The sequence below is a fragment of the Mesoplodon densirostris genome, chromosome 7, assembly GCF_025265405.1.
Source record: "Mesoplodon densirostris isolate mMesDen1 chromosome 7, mMesDen1 primary haplotype, whole genome shotgun sequence".
NCBI lineage: Eukaryota > Metazoa > Chordata > Mammalia > Artiodactyla > Ziphiidae > Mesoplodon > Mesoplodon densirostris.
Window position 1 is genome coordinate 32,659,247 of NC_082667.1, and position 21,164 is coordinate 32,680,410.

General features: G+C 35.9%; 1 protein-coding gene across 1 annotated transcript in view; it reads right to left on the bottom strand.

Annotated features, from left to right (window-relative positions):
- Positions 1–2,370: 2,370 nt before the first annotated feature.
- The window catches only part of ANO3 (anoctamin 3), a 393,002-nt gene continuing 374,208 nt past the window's right edge, over positions 2,371–21,164 (bottom strand). Inside the window, 7 exon segments of the mRNA XM_060103704.1 lie at positions 2,371–2,553; positions 7,525–7,630; positions 7,810–7,890; positions 11,711–11,858; positions 12,981–13,133; positions 14,000–14,133; positions 18,572–18,669. Of these exon segments, the coding sequence (XP_059959687.1) occupies positions 2,371–2,553; positions 7,525–7,630; positions 7,810–7,890; positions 11,711–11,858; positions 12,981–13,133; positions 14,000–14,133; positions 18,572–18,669 (903 nt within the window).

Genomic DNA, 21,164 nt, shown 5'->3' on the forward strand with positions numbered 1-21,164 from the left:
ACCTAGATTCTACTGCATTGTTTCACAAAAGGAAAATTTCAGATAATTTTTTCATTGTTTCTCTATTTTTCCATCGGTTTCAAAAAATATCAGAGAAAGCATTTTCTAAGTCAATGTATTACAATTTTTTTACTAAAAACACCTTTCTCTTTTCATGTTTTTCTCTTTAGTAATCAATATGGTTATATAAAAATAACTCAGAAAGAGAAGAATTCTCAAGGACAGAGCTATCATTATTCTTTGCTGTAAGACAAATGTCTTTGTGTCCCTAATTTAGAAAGGGACATAAATGTCAGGTTCATTTATGTCTTCAACAGGCATAGAGAGTATTTATCCTCAGGCATGTGTATACATTTAACTAACAACACCAAAAATGGAAATGCAGATGCTACAAAAATGGAGGCGTTCAAAGCTCCTTCGTGTAGTTAGTAGAATTTTTAGCTGCTATGAATAAGCAGGTGGCAGAAACAAAACCTCTCTGGAATCTGAATGGAAGAATCCCTTGTAGCAAGGGAGTGGGAGGGAAATTTAGAGTCTGAGGTTCTTCCCCTTGTTCAGTCAGAGGGCAAGCAGGGAAGCGAATAGTTTTGACAAAAACCAATCAACCAACCAACAACTATAATCTATCAGCTTTTCCCTGGAGGGAAAGAAGGAAAAGTCAAAAAACAATTTCAGTGTTAAAATTATAAAAATAGTTTTCTAGTTAAGAGAAACTTTATACTTTTCTTGCTAGAGAAACCCTTTCATATATATTACAAAGTAGCTTTATTCCCATTGGGTTTAATCTGATCTTTATAAAGTTTGGAAATAACTGTACTTTGTTAAATTGCACAAAAAATAATTACATATTTGTATGATTATGTATTCCTCATCACATTCCCAGGGGAAGAAAACTGAGATTAGCTTTGTTTTGCAAGAAAAAGTGTCTTGATTTCTACCATATATTTTCTTATTTCAACTCTTCTCTTCTTTCCCATCCTGCTCCCATAGTTTATGCCTCCACCAGACTTTCTTTAGTTGAATGTGTCATCATTCCTACAACATCAGCCTGTGAACATTCACACTCACAGAGTTCAGAGAAACAGCAACTCCACAACAAAGCAAAAATGATGTCTTTCACAATTAATTTGACTTTGTTTCTAGTGAGTTTTCAAAAATAAACCAAACCAATCTACCAATGACATAATAACAGAAAACTCCCTTCAGTGATGAAAAGAAAGTAAAACTCAAAAAATGTATGTTTTTTACAAATAATATAAATTTATATTCATGCATTGTTTTCATCAGCTCATGAGCAAGAGTGCACATTGTTGGAAAAGCTTAAGTGTTGCAAAGCATCTGGCTTCTGTTTTCCCGAATAAATAAGCCACAATGGCATACTGTGTAACTGGTCTCAGAGCTGCATGAATTGTAACTTGCATTCCATATTGTTAAGGTGCAAAGGTACAAGGAAAACCAACATATTTACAGCATTTCAAGTTATTCTGTGAGAGTGTTGTAATAAATCAGGGAGGTGGAAATTAAATATACTATAAAACAGCTTTCCACAGTAAAATATGGATTCATCATGTTCTAAATGATATGAGAACACACATCCATATTTTATAACTCTGTGGCTCTATTGGCATTTAGCCAAAAAAAATGCAGTAAAACTGAATCTGCCAGTGATAAAACAGATTAGAATGTAGCCAATGCAATAGAATATTATTTCAATGAATGGTATTCTTTTTGGAGTCTTAGATTTTTGGCTTGACTACTAAAGATGTGAAACTCTTCAACTGCATAGTCAATGTAAAGCAGCATAAATTCCCTGTGGCACAGATCCAAAATCTCAGCAAGAAATAAGGGAAATTTCTATGAAACAGTAAGCTGAAGGGACATGGAGTTCAGGCAGCAAAGGTAATAACTGATTTGCCTTTTCTTGTAAGTATCTCAACTCAGCCTAAGGTTCCAAAGACATCCAAAGATTAGTATGTGGGTGAGGACCACATGATACTTTAAGTCATGCCTGGCTTGTGTACATTTACATGGAAATCTGTCTCTAGAAACCTCAACATCACCCTTCCTATTACACTGCAGCTGATGGAAGGTGGAGGTTTCCAAACACACAACTCCCTGAGGCTGGTTCTGAGAATTAGATCCTGGCTTCCTGCAATGTCAATTTAACCATTTTTTTAAGGTCATGAGTCATTTGTTTTCTTCCCTAGAAGCCTGGATATTTCAAATCCCAGAGATGGCTGTGATGCATTTCCATGTAACATATTATACATATGTTTTGCCAGGTATGTCTTCCTCCTAGATCCCACCTAGAATTTGAAGTTGCCATCATGCCCACTAATGGTATTGCCCCTGCTGGGCAACAGGTATCAACTAAGGCCATTCATGGTGAACAGGGTGACCACTTTTTCTCCGTTGTTGTTGCAAATGTTCTAGTTCAGCCTCATACATCATTTCTTGGACTAAGTACTTCTCCCGTCGTATTCGGTCATATAGATTCTTTGGTACATCTGGAATCAGGTAGGCGATGAATGACTTGATTCCAAAAACAAGGTGCTGAAAATTTAAGAGAAGAAAGTACATTTTCAACGATTCTGAAATGCTAATTATAAAACAGAAGTCATGAACAATGTTGCATTTGACTTACAATCAAGCATCGGAACTCAGTATGTACCATCTAGAATATTAATATTTTCAAAATTATATTGGGAATACAATTATTGCCTTCCATCACATAAGTATTCCAACAAAGACATGTTGATATCATCTTATAAACACTGAATGAATCTGAAATTCACACCTATAAAAACCATATATATTATGCAATACTGTTATGATATGCTTTGTTATACACAGAGAGATCATGTGCAGGGACAATCCTTGTTCGATAGATTATAATACACAGTGTACAAAACACACAGAATACAGTCCTGCCTGTGATGCTGGATTTGGACTCAACCCCCAGCACATACATTTTTCAGAATTTCTACTCTATTAAAAGCATATATTATTATAACTGCTCTAAAATATCTTATCTCTATTAATTTTTCTATGATAAAAATAGATTTAAAAAATAAACTGATAAAAGTATTGTATTTAAAAAAAGCAGGGACAAAAATCAAAAGGTAATACACCAGTGGTTAAAAGTACAGATGCTGACTGAGACTGCCTATGTTTCAACCCTGCTCTGACACTCATTAGTTGTGTAACCTTATGCAAATCACCTATGTTCTCTATGTCTCAGCTCTAAAGCGATGCTAATAATAGTGTCTCTTAAAGGTTGGTATAAAAATTAAACGAGTAAATATATTTGAAAGGCTCAAAGGAGTGCTTCGCACAGTATAAGCACTACTTAAATATTATCTCCGACTATTATAAATGCATCCTATTTCTTTTCCCATGAACAATAAGTCTTTTAATTTCTCATAAAAGAAGAAAAATCTGATTGACAGACTTCAGATGATCTGTAGAAAAGAACCCATTCACCTAAAGGACTTTGCGACAGTAGTCTCTACGTGGAAAGGAAGAAGGCACTTTTAACTGGGTTTGCTATATGTGTCCCAGGACTGCATAATATTGATAGATCATAGAAAAGCAGGTCATTTTCCCATAGAGAAGCAGATCAAGAGCTTCTTTCCTGACCAAATATTTGATATTCACAGAAATAGCCAGCAATGTGACTCAAGAGGATAGATATAAAAATTAAAAACATTTGTTACAATTTAAATTAGTAAGAAATAATATGCTCCAAGTCCTATACGATAGTAATAGAGAAACCTATAAACTGATTCACAGAGTTTGATATGCAAGGATGGCTTAATATTAAGGAAATCTATTTTTTTTAAAACTAGAGTTTGATACCCACTTATCAAGACACTATCATAACCAATCATCTTAAACAAAAAACCTACAGCAGATATCATACTTAAAGAAAAAAATCAGAAGTATTTCCACTGAAGCTGGAAAAAAGACATGTTTGTTCACACCGCTGCTATTCAACACCACATTGAAGTTTCCAGCAACACAGTACGGCAAACAAAAGCAATGAAACATAAACCTTGGAAGTAGACATACAAAAATGTTGTTATTTGCAGCTGGTATTATCATTTGGAAAGACAATCCCAACCAATTTAACAGACAGAATACTAGAACCAGTAAGATACTTAAACAAGGAGGTATGCTCATCTTAGAAAGACTATTTGTATTCCAGCAAAAATCAAGCGAATCATATAATGAAGTTTAAGACAGTACTCAGAGCAGCAATAAAAATATCTATAAAATTTCTAGAAATAAAAAGGTACAAATAAGTAAGAGAATATTTAAAAATCTATTAAAGGACATGAGAATGGTTTGAATAAATTCTACATTCATTAATGAAACAGCACAGATTTTGTAAATAAGTCAAAATTTTATTTCTACAAATGTAATTCTAACCAAAGTCCTTGCTCAATATTCAGGGGAACCTGAAAAATGGCTTCTACAATTTATATGAATGATTAATAACTCCAAATAGCTAAGATAATTTTTTAAAATAAGAGCAAGTGTGGCAGGGTGGACGGTCACTTGCTTTATCAGATATGAAATATTTAAATATTGCATTTAAATAGTGCAATAGTGATCCAGGAACAGACAAATGGAGTGATAAGTCAGAATACTGAGGCCAGAGATACACCCATGACTACGTAGGAACTTGGAATATTACAGAGATGGATTTACAAATCAGTGGATAGATAATAGATGATTTAGTAAATAGTACAAAAATTATTTCATTATACGGAGAATAACCTTTTCCCTCAGACTCTATAAAAACTCCTGGTATTAAAGACATGTGATAGGTAAGACTGTAAAGTTAATAGTAAAAAATGTAGTAGAATATTTTTTTGAACTGGAGATAAGGAAAATGTCCTAAATAAGCTATACAAAATAAGCACAAACCATAAAAGGAAAACAATGATGCGCCTGACTACAGTGAAATTGAACATTATCTGTTTACAGATAGTTAATAGGTTATGGGCAAGGAAAAGATATCTGTTGTGTATATAACTGGTGAAGATTAATATGTAGAATATATAAGGAAATCATAAAATTTGGTAACTCAACCAAAAATCAATCAAGGTTATAAATTTACAAAAAAGTGAAGCCCAAATGGTTTTCTAGTACTAAAAGTGATGGTCAGTGTCATTAGTAAACAGACTAAAACAAAAAAAAAATTAAAGCAAAATATTACTTTACTCTTATACAACTGCAAAATGTTAGAAATTCAGATACTATGAAAATCTGGTGAAAATCCAAGAGAATTTTGAAGAGCAATCTGTTGGTATTACATGAAACTGAGTACGTGTATAAACTAACAATTCCACACCTGAGTAAAATACTCCTTAAAAACCCTTAAATATGTTTACAAGGTAACATGCCCAAGATTCTTAATAAAAGATTTATTGAGGTAGAGAGAATTATTGTAGGTCTAAGCACCTATCCTTAGGGGAATATGGTATTTAATTTTGATGAAATATCATAAATAGACAAAAGAAATTATAAATCTCATGGATAGATGTCTCTCTAGATCTGAAAAAGTATAATGGGTAAGAGATAAAAATGAATTATTACATAATACTATTGAGATAATTTTGAAAAATACTTAAAACAATACTATATATGTATATATATATACACACACACATATATATTCAATATACTTATAAACAAACATATATTCAAATAAAGATGTGGAAAATCTTCCACAGAAGAAAAGACAGTGGGTGCTTTTGGAGTGGGTGGGTAATGGGGAATGAAGAGGAAATAAAAAGAAGGAATCATTGGGCTTATGGATCCATGATGGTAGGTTGCTGTTAATTGAGGCATTTGATTAAGTCTTTCTACCTGAGCTCCAAAAGAAGATGAAGAAGAAAAAAGTGTACATTTTAACACACACAATAAAAAAAGACTTTTTGGAATCACTGGATTGGAAATATGCTTTAAACTCTTTTGCTACATGTAATAAAAAAGAAAGTCAAACTTCATCAGGAGACATTTTTATAGGCCCATAGAGTCACTAAATAATAGAATTTAGTCTTGGATTAAACCTTATTTCATATGCAAAAAAGTCTTATGTATGGCTATATTTTTCTCTCCATAATTTTGTCCATAGGAAACAGATGCATTTAAAGTTTTTCCACAGACCTTAGTGAATAGATACTCAATATATTCCAGTGCTAAGTTCTTCACTGTATCAAGCTGATTATATTTTAAGCAAGGCAATAATACTGTAGCTTCTCCAAAATTTCTTCACAAACTACAATCTAAAATTATTGCATGACTCTGATCATCAAAATCTGTTCACGTTTTATAAAAGTGTTCTCAGGCATAATTTATTGAATTATGCACTGTTGCTGTACAAATACATATGACCAACTATAATTAGAGTTGATTGTTCAGAAAGTAAGTCTCTCCACCCTGATGAATAAATATGGGTTCTTTTGTTAGATGATGAAAACCAACCTTTCCTTTTTAAATTTGGTTATTAGGAGGCTCAAAACTAAGTTGAAGTAGAGTTGATTTACAATGTTGTATTAGTTTCAGGTGTAAAGCAAAGTGATTCAGTTATACATACATACATGTCTATTTTTTTTCAGTTTCTTTTCCCTTATAGGTTATTACAAAATGTAGTTCCCTGTGCTATACACTAGGTCTTTTTGGTTATCTATTTTATATATAGTAGTGTGTATATGTTAATCCGGAACTCCTAATTTATCCTTCCCCTTTCCCCTTTGGTAACCATAAGTTTGTATTCTATGTTAGTGAGTCTGTTTCTGTTTTGTAAATGTTTATTTGTATCATTTTTTTAGATTCCACAAATAAGTGCCATCATATGATATTTTTCTTTCTCTATCTGGCTTACTTCACTTAGTATGATAATCTCTAGGTCCACCCGTGGACCTAGAGATTACCCTAGTTTTCTGATATAAATACTCTTTAACTTACATTATTCAGTTCTTGCTTTTTTGCATGTCATAGTGGTTTCCTTGTATCTGAACCTTTTACAGGGACATACTCAAGTCCTGTTTTGGAAGTCAGTGAGAAACTGACTTCAAAAAGGCAACTAGGGACTTCCCTGGTGGTCCAGTGGTAAAGAATCCGCCTTGCAGTGCAGGTGACGCTGGTTCAGTCCCTGGTCGGGGAACTAAGATCCCACATACCGCGGGGCAAGTAAGGCTGCACACCGCAAATGCTGAGCTCACGCGCCTCAACTAGAGAGCCTGCGTGCCACAAATTACAGAGCCCACGTGCTCTGGAACCTGTGAGTCACAACTAGAGAGAAAACCTGCACACCACAACTAGAGAGAAGCCCGTGCACTGCAACGAAGAGCCCACATGCCTCAACGAAGATCCCTCGTGCCGCAGCTAAGACCCGACGCAGCCAAAAATAAATAAATAAATAATGAATCTTTTTTTTTTTTTTAAAAAGGCAACTAATATATCAGTCAGAAAAGCGTTTACCTAGAGTAATTTTATCAGCCTGTGACTAACCTCAAACACAATAATGAAGGCCAATCTAGCAGCGAGGATATGCCAGTATTGTAGGGTAAATTCATAGGGTTTGGAACTCCAAGGAGGACCTCTGTAGTCTCGGTACCTAAAATCCACAAAAATAAAGAATTTGAAGAACAAAGACCAAAATGTGGAGGCCCCAAATGTTCTTAATTTGCCAAAACTCCAAAACGACAGTTTAAATGGGCCCATTAGCATGTTGAAGGGAGGAGACAGAATGGTGAAAGCAAAAAGAAAAGATAACTATAATTTATAAGTAAATACCTGCAATAACCAGATTTTCCCATGCCAAGCTCACTCAGGTCAAAGAAGGATAGGCTATTGTTGACATACCCTGTTAAACAACTGGGAGAAAAGAAAAGAAAGCATGTGTGATTCAGAGATTCATGAATTTCTAGTCCAATTCCTTCATTACAAATGACAAGATTTAATAAGTGCCATTATGCCTTTCATTATAATTATAAACTCCTAGCAACTCAGCTCTCTGATTCTATTCTCTGACTCCCAGTACATCTGTGATTATGACTTAATGAGACAGACTCTTGCCTGCCATTTCCCTCCAATAGTTTCTATTTTGCCTTATCATTTGGCTTATGTTTTATTACGTGTTTACTATGCACTAGGCATTGTGGTAATTACTTCCTATGCATTGAAACTGAATAAATATATATAAACATGTAACATGATTTGGATAATTAACATCAAACAGCCAATTGATCAACATGTTTGTTTGTAATTTATTAACTTATTCAATACATATTTATGGAGGACCAATAATTTGTTAGAACAATTCTGGATGCTTGGTATTCAACAGTAAACAAAAATGGCAAAATTCCCTACTCTGGTGGTTAGGTATTAAACTGTGATCAGGGTTAAGTTTTATAATAGCCTTAGAACATGTATATTATTATCTTCACCACACAGATAAAAGAACTAAGATTTACAGAGATTAAATGACTTTCTCTAGGCCTATAATTGTCAAAACTTCTGGTCTCAGATACTCTTTACATTTAAAAAAGCTGTTGAGGATCTCAAGGAGCTTTTTGCATAGGGGTATATCTATTGATATTTACCACATTAGAAATTGAAATAGAAATTTATATTCATTCATTTAAAATAACTATCACATCCATTCAAATAATATGAATAACACATTTGAAAAATAGTTATATACTCCAAAAGAAAAAAACGTAGTGAGAAGAATGACACTGATTTACATGTTTGCAAACATCTTAATGCCTGCCTTAATAGAAGACAGCTGGGTACTCATATCTGCATTAAATATATTGCAATATGTTATTTTGGTTGAAGTGTAAGTAGAAAACCTGGCCTCATGCAGACAAGTAGTTGGAAGAAGGAAGACTATTTTAATATCATTTCAGATAAATGTCAATATTTTTCTTTGATATTACACCAAAGCTCTACCTGTGGTCATTTCTTAAAGTTTAGTTGTAAGGTGGAATCTTCGTGTAACTGAACTTTCATATGGATTTTGCATTAAAATCCATAGGTCTATCTTGTACTTTGAATTCGTCATTTATCCATGCATGATTTTGTAAGATCAAATTGGGGCCATTTGGAGAACATGTGTTCCCTGAATTATGCAGATCTTCCAAATGTTGATATATTTTTACTATAGACCATGAAAAAGCACAATTGTTAATATCGTCACTGACTTTTATCAGAAAAAAAAAAACGCTATAAGTACGGGGAACCTTTAAAGCTCAACAAATATTGTCAATTATTTTCCTTAAAATGACAAGCTAGTTTTGTGCATTCTGTAAAAGAGTGTTTGCTAATACCCAAGTCTGAATACTCATAGCTTGTCTGACAATTTTATTTCATGTTAAAAAAAAAAGTTTCTTTAGTTTGCAACTCCAGAAGTTTGCACTTTTCTCTGACACGCTCATCACACTTTAGGATGTAGCAGAAGCGCTTTATGCGCACTCTGCATTTTGTCGAATAGAATATTGAGAAGACATTTATTCAAGGGTGGAGGTTTGGTAAAATGAATAATTATTACTGCTTCATCAAAGACATTCTGAAATTTCTTACTGGCATTTTAAAAATGGTGAATGTAGAGTGGTGGGAAATAGAATCATTACTAGTAGTTTTTGGTGCCACTGCCTTGAGTGATGCAAAGCCACCAGAAAATTTTATCCCACTGCTTTTGTACCATCTGTGCATATGTCAATGTGGTGAAAAAAGCAAATAGTATCTTAGTATTATTATGAAAATAGTATTGACCTCATGGACCCTGAAGGAGATATGCAGGCCATAGGTTGAGAACCACTGCCCAGAACATAGAGTTGTTAGACACTGGATTCAAGTGCCCATTTATCTTATTCTAAACCCCAAATTTTAATTACAGGGCCACACTGACTTCAACTTCACTCCCCTCCCTGGCCATCCTAGACCTCATAACTTATCATTTCAGCTTGCCAGTATCATCCTCTCCATTGCCACCTTGTCTTTTTGCCCCCTTGCTCTGAAAATTTCCAATCTGAATGAATTTACTCCAGTTTAGCTGCTAAACGTACCTGGAGAAAATTAAATACCAGGAAGCCCCTATGAATGTGTGGTTTCAAACTCACAAGTCCTCCACATCTCTTCTTGAAATGATTCTACATCCCTAGTCACTGCTAATGGAGAAGGGGTCAGGTGCTATCTACGTGAAAAGTTAGTACCTGGAATGTGAACAGAGCGTATACCCATCCAATTTCATTTTCACCTGCCACTAGGTGGCAGTAAAGACACTAACAAATAATGACTGTAAGGAAGAGGGCTGCCAAGTGAGCCTACATATTTTAAACCATCAAATCTGCTTCTAGACCATTTTGAATAAAGAAAAAAGAGACTTTTGGGTTTTTCACTATTAATACTAAAAACCAATTTATATCTATTTAGTGTTTTACAGTTCATAAAATGTTACCTCAGGCACCATTTCTTAAACATAGGTCCAGATTGATGATGTGCCTTTTAGTAAAAGGCAAAGTTAGCATTTAAATCTTGGGAGTTTGACTTCAAGTTAAAATCTCTTGACAAGACTCCAATATATAAAAGAAAATCTCCTGCCTTTATTACCTCTCTTTGAAAAGCTGAGACGTACGTTTGTGTTCAGAAAGGCACTGCAGTGTTCTGAGACAAATGAGTTCATCTGCAGGACTAAGGGCTGACTTCATCCTAAACCGGGGCTCTGCTTGCTCGGGCACACGTCCCGCATCTAGATAAGATGCATGCCCAAGGCTGCTCCTAAAGGAAGGAGGAGACACAGCTTCTCCTATCACTACTTTATTTCCTATCACTACTTCCACACCTAAGGCTAACCTCCAGCTAAAAACTCCAGTTTCTCTCTGTCTCCAAGTCCAGTGCTCCCTTGCATCTTCAAACTTTCAAGAAGGAAAGATCTGAAAAACTCATATCCCCTAAGGCAATGGTTCTCAACTGGGTGATTCTGCCCCCCAGGGACAATTTGGCAATGTCTAGAGACATTTCTGGTTGTCACAAGTCGGGAAGCAGGGAGGTTGCTCTTGGTATCCACTGGGTAGAGGCCAAGGTTGCTGCTAAACATCCTTTGGCACAGGACACCCCTCCTCCTCAAAAATAGAATTATCTGGTCTATAACGTCAATAGTGCAGAGGTTGAGAAAGCCTGTTCTCAAGTGTTGATTTAAATTTTAACAAAAAAGAAAAAGGAGACAGGTCTAGGGTAACATTTTCTGCCTGCTTAAAATCTCTAGCAGTAAATTCCTTTAGAAAAATCTCTAGTCACATAGCTGAGAGTTTCTTCATATTCTGTATATCCCCACAAACTAGCTTAATTCCTTTCAGTAATTTAACTAGTATAGGTCTCAATTTCCCATCTATATAGACAAAATATTGCATTGGATTCTTTCAAAGGTCTCTTCTAGTTCTAAATTTAACTTCTAAATACATTAAAATGTTTTTAACATTTTAATACTGGTGATGCATTTACACAGTAAATCATAGACTCTAAAATTATTTGCTGTAAAAAACACTGTTGCCCTTTTTATCCCACTTGATTCCATCTAATAAACACATAAACGCAATGATCAGAAACATTACCCTTAATGGTCACAGAACAAAGCTTGCCAATAAGTTCCCATTTTAATTACAAATAAAAAATGTGTACATTTCAACCTTACCTTTCACTATATTCAAAATGACTTGCACAGGGGCCATATTTGTATTCATAGACAAAACGTGGGATGTAATCAGATGTAATAGCAATTACAAATGCATTGGTAATCACAGCCAATATACCAATTCCTTCAAGAATTCCATACCAGATACCTAGTAGGAGAAAGATTAAAGATAGTGAGTAAAAAGAAAAAAAAGTTAAAACCCTTAATCAACCTTAATTTGGAAAAAATGTTTTAGTTATGTTGGAACCACGACTCTGTCCATTATTTACTTTCTTAGGATGGTATGTATCTCACTACAGATATTACAGTTATTGAATAGTTTTCCATAGAGGGGAGGTAGACACCATGTAGAGAGATTTGAAAATTAAAATATCATTAGGAACTGGTTCATGTCTGTACCAATGAGATATAGACACAGCTGCTTAAGATTCTCCAAAGCCTATGTATACAACTTGATGAGGTACTCAAACCTATAAAAATAAAGTTCTAGGGCTTCCCTGGTGGCGCAGTGGTTGAGAGTACACCTGCCGATGCAGGGGACATGGGTTCGTGACCCGGTCCGGGAAGATCCCACATGCCGCGAAGCGGCTGGGCCCATGAGCCATGGCCGTTGAGCCTGCGCGTCCGGAGCCTGTGCTCCGCAACGGGAGAGGCCACAACAGTGAGAGGCCCGCGTACCGCAAAAAAAATAAAAATAAAAAAAATAAAGTTCTACATCATTGTGTGAACTCTGAAATACCTGTATTCACTATGGGTTTTGCCTTTATCTTTGTCAGCTACCTTTTTAATGTAAAAATATGAAAAAGTAAAACTAGTTTAGTGTCAAGACCTGGAAATCACTAGTTGACATTTTCTACTTCTTAAGAGGCCAATCTGGCATATAGGTACACAAAAAAGCTTTTGAAATTGTATATAGTATCAATAGACTATTGATTATGGTCAAAACTGATGTTTCAAATAGGATTAAAGTTAACTTTTAAAAATAATGGAATGAAAAAAAAATAATGGAATGAAAAAATAAGCTCTGGAAAGGGATATATGAGATCCTTTTCAGTTACAAATAAGTTTATGAAATAGCATGTTCGGTATGAACTTACTCTCAACTAAGAGTTATAACTAAACTTACTCTCATTTCATTCTTTGGTTAATGAAAACAGTTTTGTTATGGCTGGAAGGGAGCTCCAGCAATAGAAACCCACATTGTGCTAAGTAAGATCAAGCCACCACTTGGCCTTAGCAATGCAAAAGTCATGTAGTTGCTGAATCTTACCTATGTCAGTTGCTCTGGCTGGCAAAGGCCTCCGCCACTGGGTGACAAATTTGTACGCATCCAGCCTGATTTCAATGATATTGTTTAACAAAGCCAAAAGAGGGGCCAGAGGAAAAGCCGCAACAAAGATGGTGGTAAAACCAAACTGCAAAACTGTAAAGGGAGAGGGTTAGAAAATCGGTAATATAAACAGTATCATTTATTGAGTGCTTTCTTTGTACCATAGTAGGCATCTTTACATAGATTGCCTTTAATCCTTCCAACATCCCTACAAAGTAAGCATGCTTATCCCACTTTACAGCTGAGAAAACTGTAGCTCATACATGTTAAGTAGACTGGCTAAAGGGTAGATAGATGAAAAATGTTAAAACCTGCATTCAAACTCAGATCTCAATAGATTGAAAGTCTATGAGACTTTCACCTCTATGCCATGCAGCATGAAGGAAGAGAAACGTCAGAGAAGGACTTGAAGAAAAATGCTTAGTCCTAGAAGGGAAGCAAGAGACCTAATCTTGTCCTTTCTTTTTATAGATGAGAAAACTGAGGGCCAGAGAACAAAAGCAAATGTCAAAACAACATGCAGTGATCTTAACAGTTGGAATGGGAATCCTTATTTTTGTAATATAAATAAGTAAGCTTCTTGAAGACTCAAAACTCAGACTGGGTCTGTGCAAATATTTATTGTGAGAAAGAATTATTGCTTTATTTGGTTGGGCTGATACATTTCTTAACATAGGAATGGGTTTTGCTTTATTTTGTTCCTTTAAAATATTTGCTCAAAAGGTATGTGCTTTCATTTTGGTCAAATGTTATGGTTGACAAGACAAAATGCATAAGCCTTCCAAGGGTACTGCTTTAATATCTTCTCTAGCTCTGCTGAGATAAAGGTACAAATGTGTTTTAGAATGCTTGGGATTGGAAAGGAGAGAGACAGTTTTCTCTCTTTAATCAGAGCCTGAGTGAAGTAGAAAAAAAGTATCAAGAGGGTCAAATAGCTTTGCAGAAGGTTCTTTCCATACCCATTTCTAAGTACTCATCCATCAGTCCGTGAATATTCATGGGCTGTAGATTCCAATCATTTTCCCACTGAGGTATGGAAGCATCTTGTATTCCCCGCTTGATTTTATGTCGTGACCACCAGTTCTGGATCAACCTGCATAAAGACAATGGCCTTTTAAGCTCATATTTAAGCATCTGGTAAACAATTTATAGTGTACTAAGCAAAGAGAAACTCCAACTACCTTGGGACTACAATAAGCATGCCTGAGAATTGCGGGGGGTCTTTGCTTGGTCTCAACTTTAAATTTAGCAAGGAAGAAGAGGCCTCAGACTTCCTAGACCCTATAAACATCTACATAGTTATCAAAGAGTTGATCCTCCCATATACTAGGTGCTTCCTGATATAGATTAGACAAATACTCATTTCTGTGATTCCTTCCCCTACCCCACCTATATAAATACCTAAACTCTTATGCTGCCTGTTGTGATTGGATCTGAGTCCTTCCTTCCAAAGCTTCTGGGCTGTGCTCTGTGAACATGAGTAAAATCATGTTTCACATTAGATAACTGAGCCCTACCTAGAGTTTCAAGAGATGTAGTTTCTAGTCCTCACCCTACAATGCATTAGCTGTGTGGCTTTTAGCAAGTCACTTCACTTCTCTGAGTTTATAAATATGAAGGATTCAAGTGATTACACTCTGCTCCTATAGTGAACAATAATTTACAGGTAATGAATCTGTGTCTCAGTCCATTTATCAGACTTGGAAAGGAAGTAGCAACACTCTTTCCCTAACCCAGGGGCAGTCTTGAAATTATACGACTCAGAAATATCCTGGTATGCAAATATTGTAGACTTCTGAGTAATGAATTATCTTAAGAGTTAGATAAAAATTATCTCTAGGATAAGGTGAATCTCACAGGACTCAATGAACAGTACCCAACTCTCAGTTTTAATTAATCATGGACCTAGAGCTTCAGTGGGGGTTGGAAGAACCACCATAGTTAGATCAAAACGTCAGGTAGCGCTTCAGTGTGTGCTCCATGGAGGTTACCTCTGGAGCCTCGTGAAGATGAAAAAGGGGGTTGGGAATGGAAGGCCTGCTTGCTTATATTCTGTTTATTTCAGTCTGCTTAAGATTTTAATTGAGGAAAGAGAATTGTGCTTTAAAAATCATTGTTTTAGGGACTGGTTCACTCCTGCTAGAGTTTCTTCAGCAAGGCCTTTGTCCAGCTGTTGGGAAAACCCCACCAGGATGTCATTTGCCATGGTACCCTTGGGATTTGATATACAAAATCCAGGCTCACCTCTTGGGCAAGGCCATGGTGAAAATGTGATGTCCAAAGTGCATGGTATGTACAGAAGTACATAGATAATAATAACAACAAGAATCATTCTTAATATTACACCATCTTGACTGTGCTTATGAAGTACTGACACCATGTCAGATCCTGTGCTAGGCACTTGATACCTAATTTACTCAAATATTTTCAAATTATGTTCCTGAAACTTTATGTTTCAAAGAGGTAAGCCAAAGATAGAAAGGAATAGGAAAAATGGACTGGGCTTCCCAAACCTCCATGCCTATTCTCCCTTCATTTAGAAGAGATTCATTTTAATCTGTTTTGACTATTGAGGATTTGTGTAAACATCCCTTCACAAAAAGCTTGTCATTTATTGATGAAGGTTTAAATACCATTGGGTCATCTCATTTAATCTTTATAAATCTCTTATTTTACAAATTAAAAAAAATGTCTCAGAGAGGTTAAGTAAATTATAAGCACCTTTAGCAAGAGGCAGAAAAGGAATTTGTACCAGGTCTCCACAATTTCCCAGTCCGATGCACTGGGTTAATATCACCTCTCCAACCCCCAGGTCTCTGCTCAGGAATATCCTGATGCTACTTAAGGGCCAAAGAGGAGAAAGAAACATGGTATAATTTGATGACTGAGCCTAAGTTATTTATATCATTAATCAACTAACCAGTTCTTTCCCCATAGTAAGGAAATTCCTCAAAATTATAACGTTTTTAAATTAATTAGGCCTCAATACTTCCATACCACAATATTTTAAATACACTCTATTTCACTGTATTCTAAAGGATAATATATTTTAACAGATGTAAAAGTGGGCATTCAGGGTCCTTCAATGTCAGTATTTCACAGTTAGAATTTATCTATAGGGAAAAAACAGAATACTGTTGTCTTGATGTTATCACAATCAATCCTGTTCTAAATATTTATTGCTATTGTTGTTGTAACAAAGAGCCCCAAACCTCCCCACCCAGGATCTTAATTTTATTTCATTCTTAAAGGGGGGAGATAGAAATGGAGGTTCTCTGCATTAAACAATAACAACAACAACCTTGGTCTTTTGGTAGTGAAAAGAAACCAGAAAGTTATGTTTGTTCTCAAGAACCTGCACTGCCAATAATATTTTAAGAATACCAACAAGTGTCTTAACATGTTGAACAGAGTACAAGTTACTTTATATCTATTATTTCCTCTAATCCTTACAACGGTTCTTGAGGTAGATACAGCTGTTGAGTCTCTCTTAGAGATGTGAAAACTGAGGCACAGAAAGGTCGATTGGCTTACAAATGGTCACACATTTAGTAAGGAGTGGAGTAGGAACTGAGCTGTCATCTCTCTGATTACCAAGCCCCAATTCTTAAGAACTAGTTCTTCTTAAACGTATGGACACCAAGGGGGGAAAGTGGCAGGGAGGGGTTGGTAGTGTGATGAATTGGGAGATTGGGATTGACATATGTACACTAATATGTATAAAATGGATGACTAATAAGAACATGCTGTATAAAAAAATAAATAAAATAAAATTTAAAAATTCAAAAAAAAAAGAACTAGTCTTCTTTGTAACTCTATAGAAGGCTAGTTTAAAAATTAAGTACTCTTAGAACAAAAAATTTCACAATCTGTACGGAAACACAAAAGACCCCGAATAGCCAAGGCAATCTTGAGAAAGAAAAATGGAGCTGGAGGAATCAGGCTCCCTGACTTCAGACTATACTACAAAGCTACAGTATGGTACTGGCACAAAAACAGAAATATAGATCAATGGAACAGGATAGAAAGCCCAGAGATAAACCCACGCACATATGGTCACCTTATCTTTGATAAAGGAGGCAAGAATATACAGTGGAGAAGAGACAGCCTCTTCAATAAGTGGTGCTGGGAAAACTGGAAAGCTACATGTAAAAGAATGAAATTAGAACACTCCCTAACACCACACACAAAAATAAACTCAAAATGGATTAAAGACCTAAATGTAAGGTCAGACGCTATCAAACTCTTAGAGGAAAACATAGGCAGAACACTCTATGACATAAATCAGAGCAAGGTCCTTTTTGACCCACCTCCTAGAGAAATGGAAATAAAAACAAAAATAAACAAATGGGACCTAATGAAACTTAAAAACTTTTGCACAGCAAAGGAAACCATAAACCAGACGAAAAGACAACCCTCAGAATGGGAGAAAATATTTGCAAATGAAGCAACTGACAAAGGCTTAATCTCCAAAATTTACAAGCAGCTCATGCAGGTCAATATCAAAAAACAAACAACCCAATCCAAAAATGGGCAGAAGACCTAAATAGACATTTCTCCAAAGAAGATATACAGATTGCCAACAAACACATGCAAGAATGTTCAACATCATTAATGATTAGAGAAATGCAAATCAAAACTACAATGAGATATCATCTCACACCTGTCAGAATGGTCATCACCGAAAAATCTACAAACAATAAATGCTGGAGAGGGTATGGAGAAAAGGGAACCCTCTTGCACTGTTGGTGGGAATGTAAATTGATACAGCCACTATGGAGAACAGTATGGAGGTTCCTTAAAAAACTAAAAATAGAACTACCATACGACCCAGCAATCCCACTACTGGGCATATACCCTGAGAAAACAATAATTCAAAAAGAGTCATGTACCACCATGTTCATTGCAGCTCTATTTACAATAACCAGGATATGGAAGCAACTTAAGTGTCCATCGACAGATGAATGGATAAAGAAGATGTGGCACATATATACAATGGAATATTACTCAGCCATAAAAAGAAACAAAATTGAGTTATTTGTAGTGAGGTGGATGGGCCTAGAGTCTGTCATACAGAGTGAAGTAAGTCAGAAAGAGAAAAACAAATACCATATGCTAACACATATATATGGAATCTAAAAAACAAAAAAGAAAAATGGTCATGAAGAACCTAGGGACAAGACGGGAATAAAGACGTAGACCTACTAGAGAATGGACTTGAGGACATGGGGAAGGGGAAGGGGAAGCTGGGACGAAGTGAGAGAGTGGCATGGACATATATACAGTACCAAATGTAAAATAGATAGCTAGTGGGAAGCAGCCACATAGCACAGGGAGATCAGCTCATTGCTTTGTGACCACCTAGGGGGGTGGAATAGGGAGGGTGGGAGGGAGGGAGATGCAAGAGGGAAGAGGTATAGGAACATATGTATATGTATAGCTGATTCACTTTGTTATAAAGCAGAAACTAACACACCACTGTAAAGCAATTATACTCCAATAAAGATGTTAAAAAAAATTTAAGTACTCACGGGTATCCCAGTTCCATGAAATTGTTCCATATTTGCTTCAAAAACATGATAACTCCCATCTGGAGGCAAAGGTCTATCAAACAGCCACTAGGATGACACTGAAACAGAACAACAAGAGCATTAATGATCTTGCTCTTCTAGGTTGCCTTAAACATCCCCACATTCAAATTGTACAGCAAATTCTAAAGCCAGGGCACCTTATATCAATGCGTAAAGAGAATAAAAACAGGGAAGAAATAGCGCATATGAGGATACCTGATAGGAAAGTTTTCAGTAATATACACTGGAATATTGATCAAAATTATAACAGCAATAACCAAAAAATCTAACTTTTAATGAGCACTTAGTACTGCCAAGCTCTGTGCTAGGCATGATCACATTTAATGAATGTTCTGGAATACTACATACCTATTAACAATCAGGTGATAGCAAAATATTTAATTCTGTGACAAAATGTTTATATTTTTTAAATTAGCTTTTTGTCTCAGACTGATTTTAAATTTGCAGAAAATTTACAAAGATAGTACAGAGAGTGCCCATGAACCCCTCCCTCAATTCCCTCCATTGACGCTTACATTACCAAGGTATATGGTCAAAGTTAAGAAGTCAATATTAGTACATTGCTATTAACCAAATTCCAGACTTTACTTAGATTTCACCAGCTCCAGGACGCAACGTGGGATACCCCATAGCATTTATTTGTCACGTTCCCCCCAGTCACCTCTGGTCTAGACAGTTTCTCAGATTTTCATATCCTTAACAATTCTGAGTACTGCTGGACAAGCACCCTGTGGAAAATCCCCCAATCTGGGTTTGTCTGACGTTTTCATATATTTAGACTGGGGTTATGTGCTTTAAGAATGGAGGCAGGGCACAGAGGTAAAGTGCCATTTCCATAACATCCCATCAGCGCCACATGGTATCCACATTACATCACCAGTGATATTAACTTTTATCACTTGGTTAATATAGTATTTGCCAAGTGTTTCTTCTGCAAAGTTACTCATTTTCCTGTATCTCCTGGAGAGGGAATATCTAGATATATTATAATGTATTTTAAGTGATAAAAGTATGCCACAAAATAGTTTGTCAGTATGATCCCAATGTTGCCTTCTCTGTGCTCCTCTGCTTTTTCAGATGCTCAGTAACAGCATTAGAAAACCACACAAACAAAAGTGTGATTCCAATGAAAATTGCAATAAATGTGTTTTGCTTGAAAACTTTGCACTATAGAAGATATTTGGGTAGGAAAGCGTGGGTCTTTTTCTTTGGAAATGGGTTCATGTCCTCCTTGTAAGGATGATGGTCTTTATAGCTTTGATCTACAGTTTCTATTTCTATCAAATCAGTACCAGTGGGACTTCAAAGGGAACAAATACTTAGGACACAAAGAACCTGCTTTTCTGTTTCCAGCCCAGTAACTTAAAACTCCCTAATCTGAGCCAGAGAGAGGTTTTGCCAGTGATAATTTTTATTGTGTGGGGAAGTTTCAAGTCTCCTATCCAAGCATACTCCTTCTGAATTTAGGACCCCCTGAACTCTGCTACAAATATACCATAAGTGGGTTTGGTAGAATGTCTGAGGCAGAATAATTACTAAGCTACAGAGTCAGATCACAGATCACAGTTGCAAGCTGAAACTTCATTTTTGTAGAGAGACTCACAGAGGCAAATTAACTTGTCCAAGATCATGCAATGCCAACTGGTAATGTGGGAATGAAAGCTTAGGTCTCCTGTACCCTTATCCACTGCTCTTTTACATAATGCTAAGGATGAATTCTATTTACCAAATGTGTTCATTGCCTTGAAGGGTTGCTTTAGCAAAGCCTGTTATTACGCAGGAAGTTAAAAAGAAGACCATCATAGAACCATGTGATTGGATCACTCTCCACAATGGTAGGCTAAAGTGGGGAAGCTGGATGACAGACCATTTATAATTTTGTTGAATTTGAGCCTTGATGACTTTGTAGTTTGATTTACAGGGTAGAGAAAGAGATCTAACAGTTTCAGTGGATCTGCCTCTTCACAAAATGATTCCTTTGAGCTAAATCCAGTCCTTCATTACTCTAAAACTCATTCGGTATGAAGTCTATACTTAGAATGAGTAAAGGGCATGGATGAATGTGCCGGAGACCCAGGTTTTCATTCCCATTGCACCATTCAAAATTATATGACCATGGACAACCCAAAGCTGGGTGCTTTCACATATTTTTCTCATTTGCTCCTAATGAGAGTCTGGTGACATGGGTGTTAATATCTCTGTTTTGTAGATAATGAAGCTAAGTCACAGACAGAACTATCAGACTCCAATACCCTATTCCTTTCACTTGATCCACTTTAGTATGTTTACTCTAAATCCAATTTACATGTAGGAGCCAGCAATCATTCAGCCATCTTGTACCAAAACCAATTTTTATTAGATTCTCCACTGTGGCAATATGCTATCCCAATGGTGGCTGGAAAGCACAGTGATCAGAACATGAACTCTAGACTGCCGGAATCAAATTGATATCAAGTTGATGATTTCATCAATTTATAGGTATGTTTCAATAATTGTAGGCAAATTATATAACTTCTCTAAGCTTCTGTTTTCT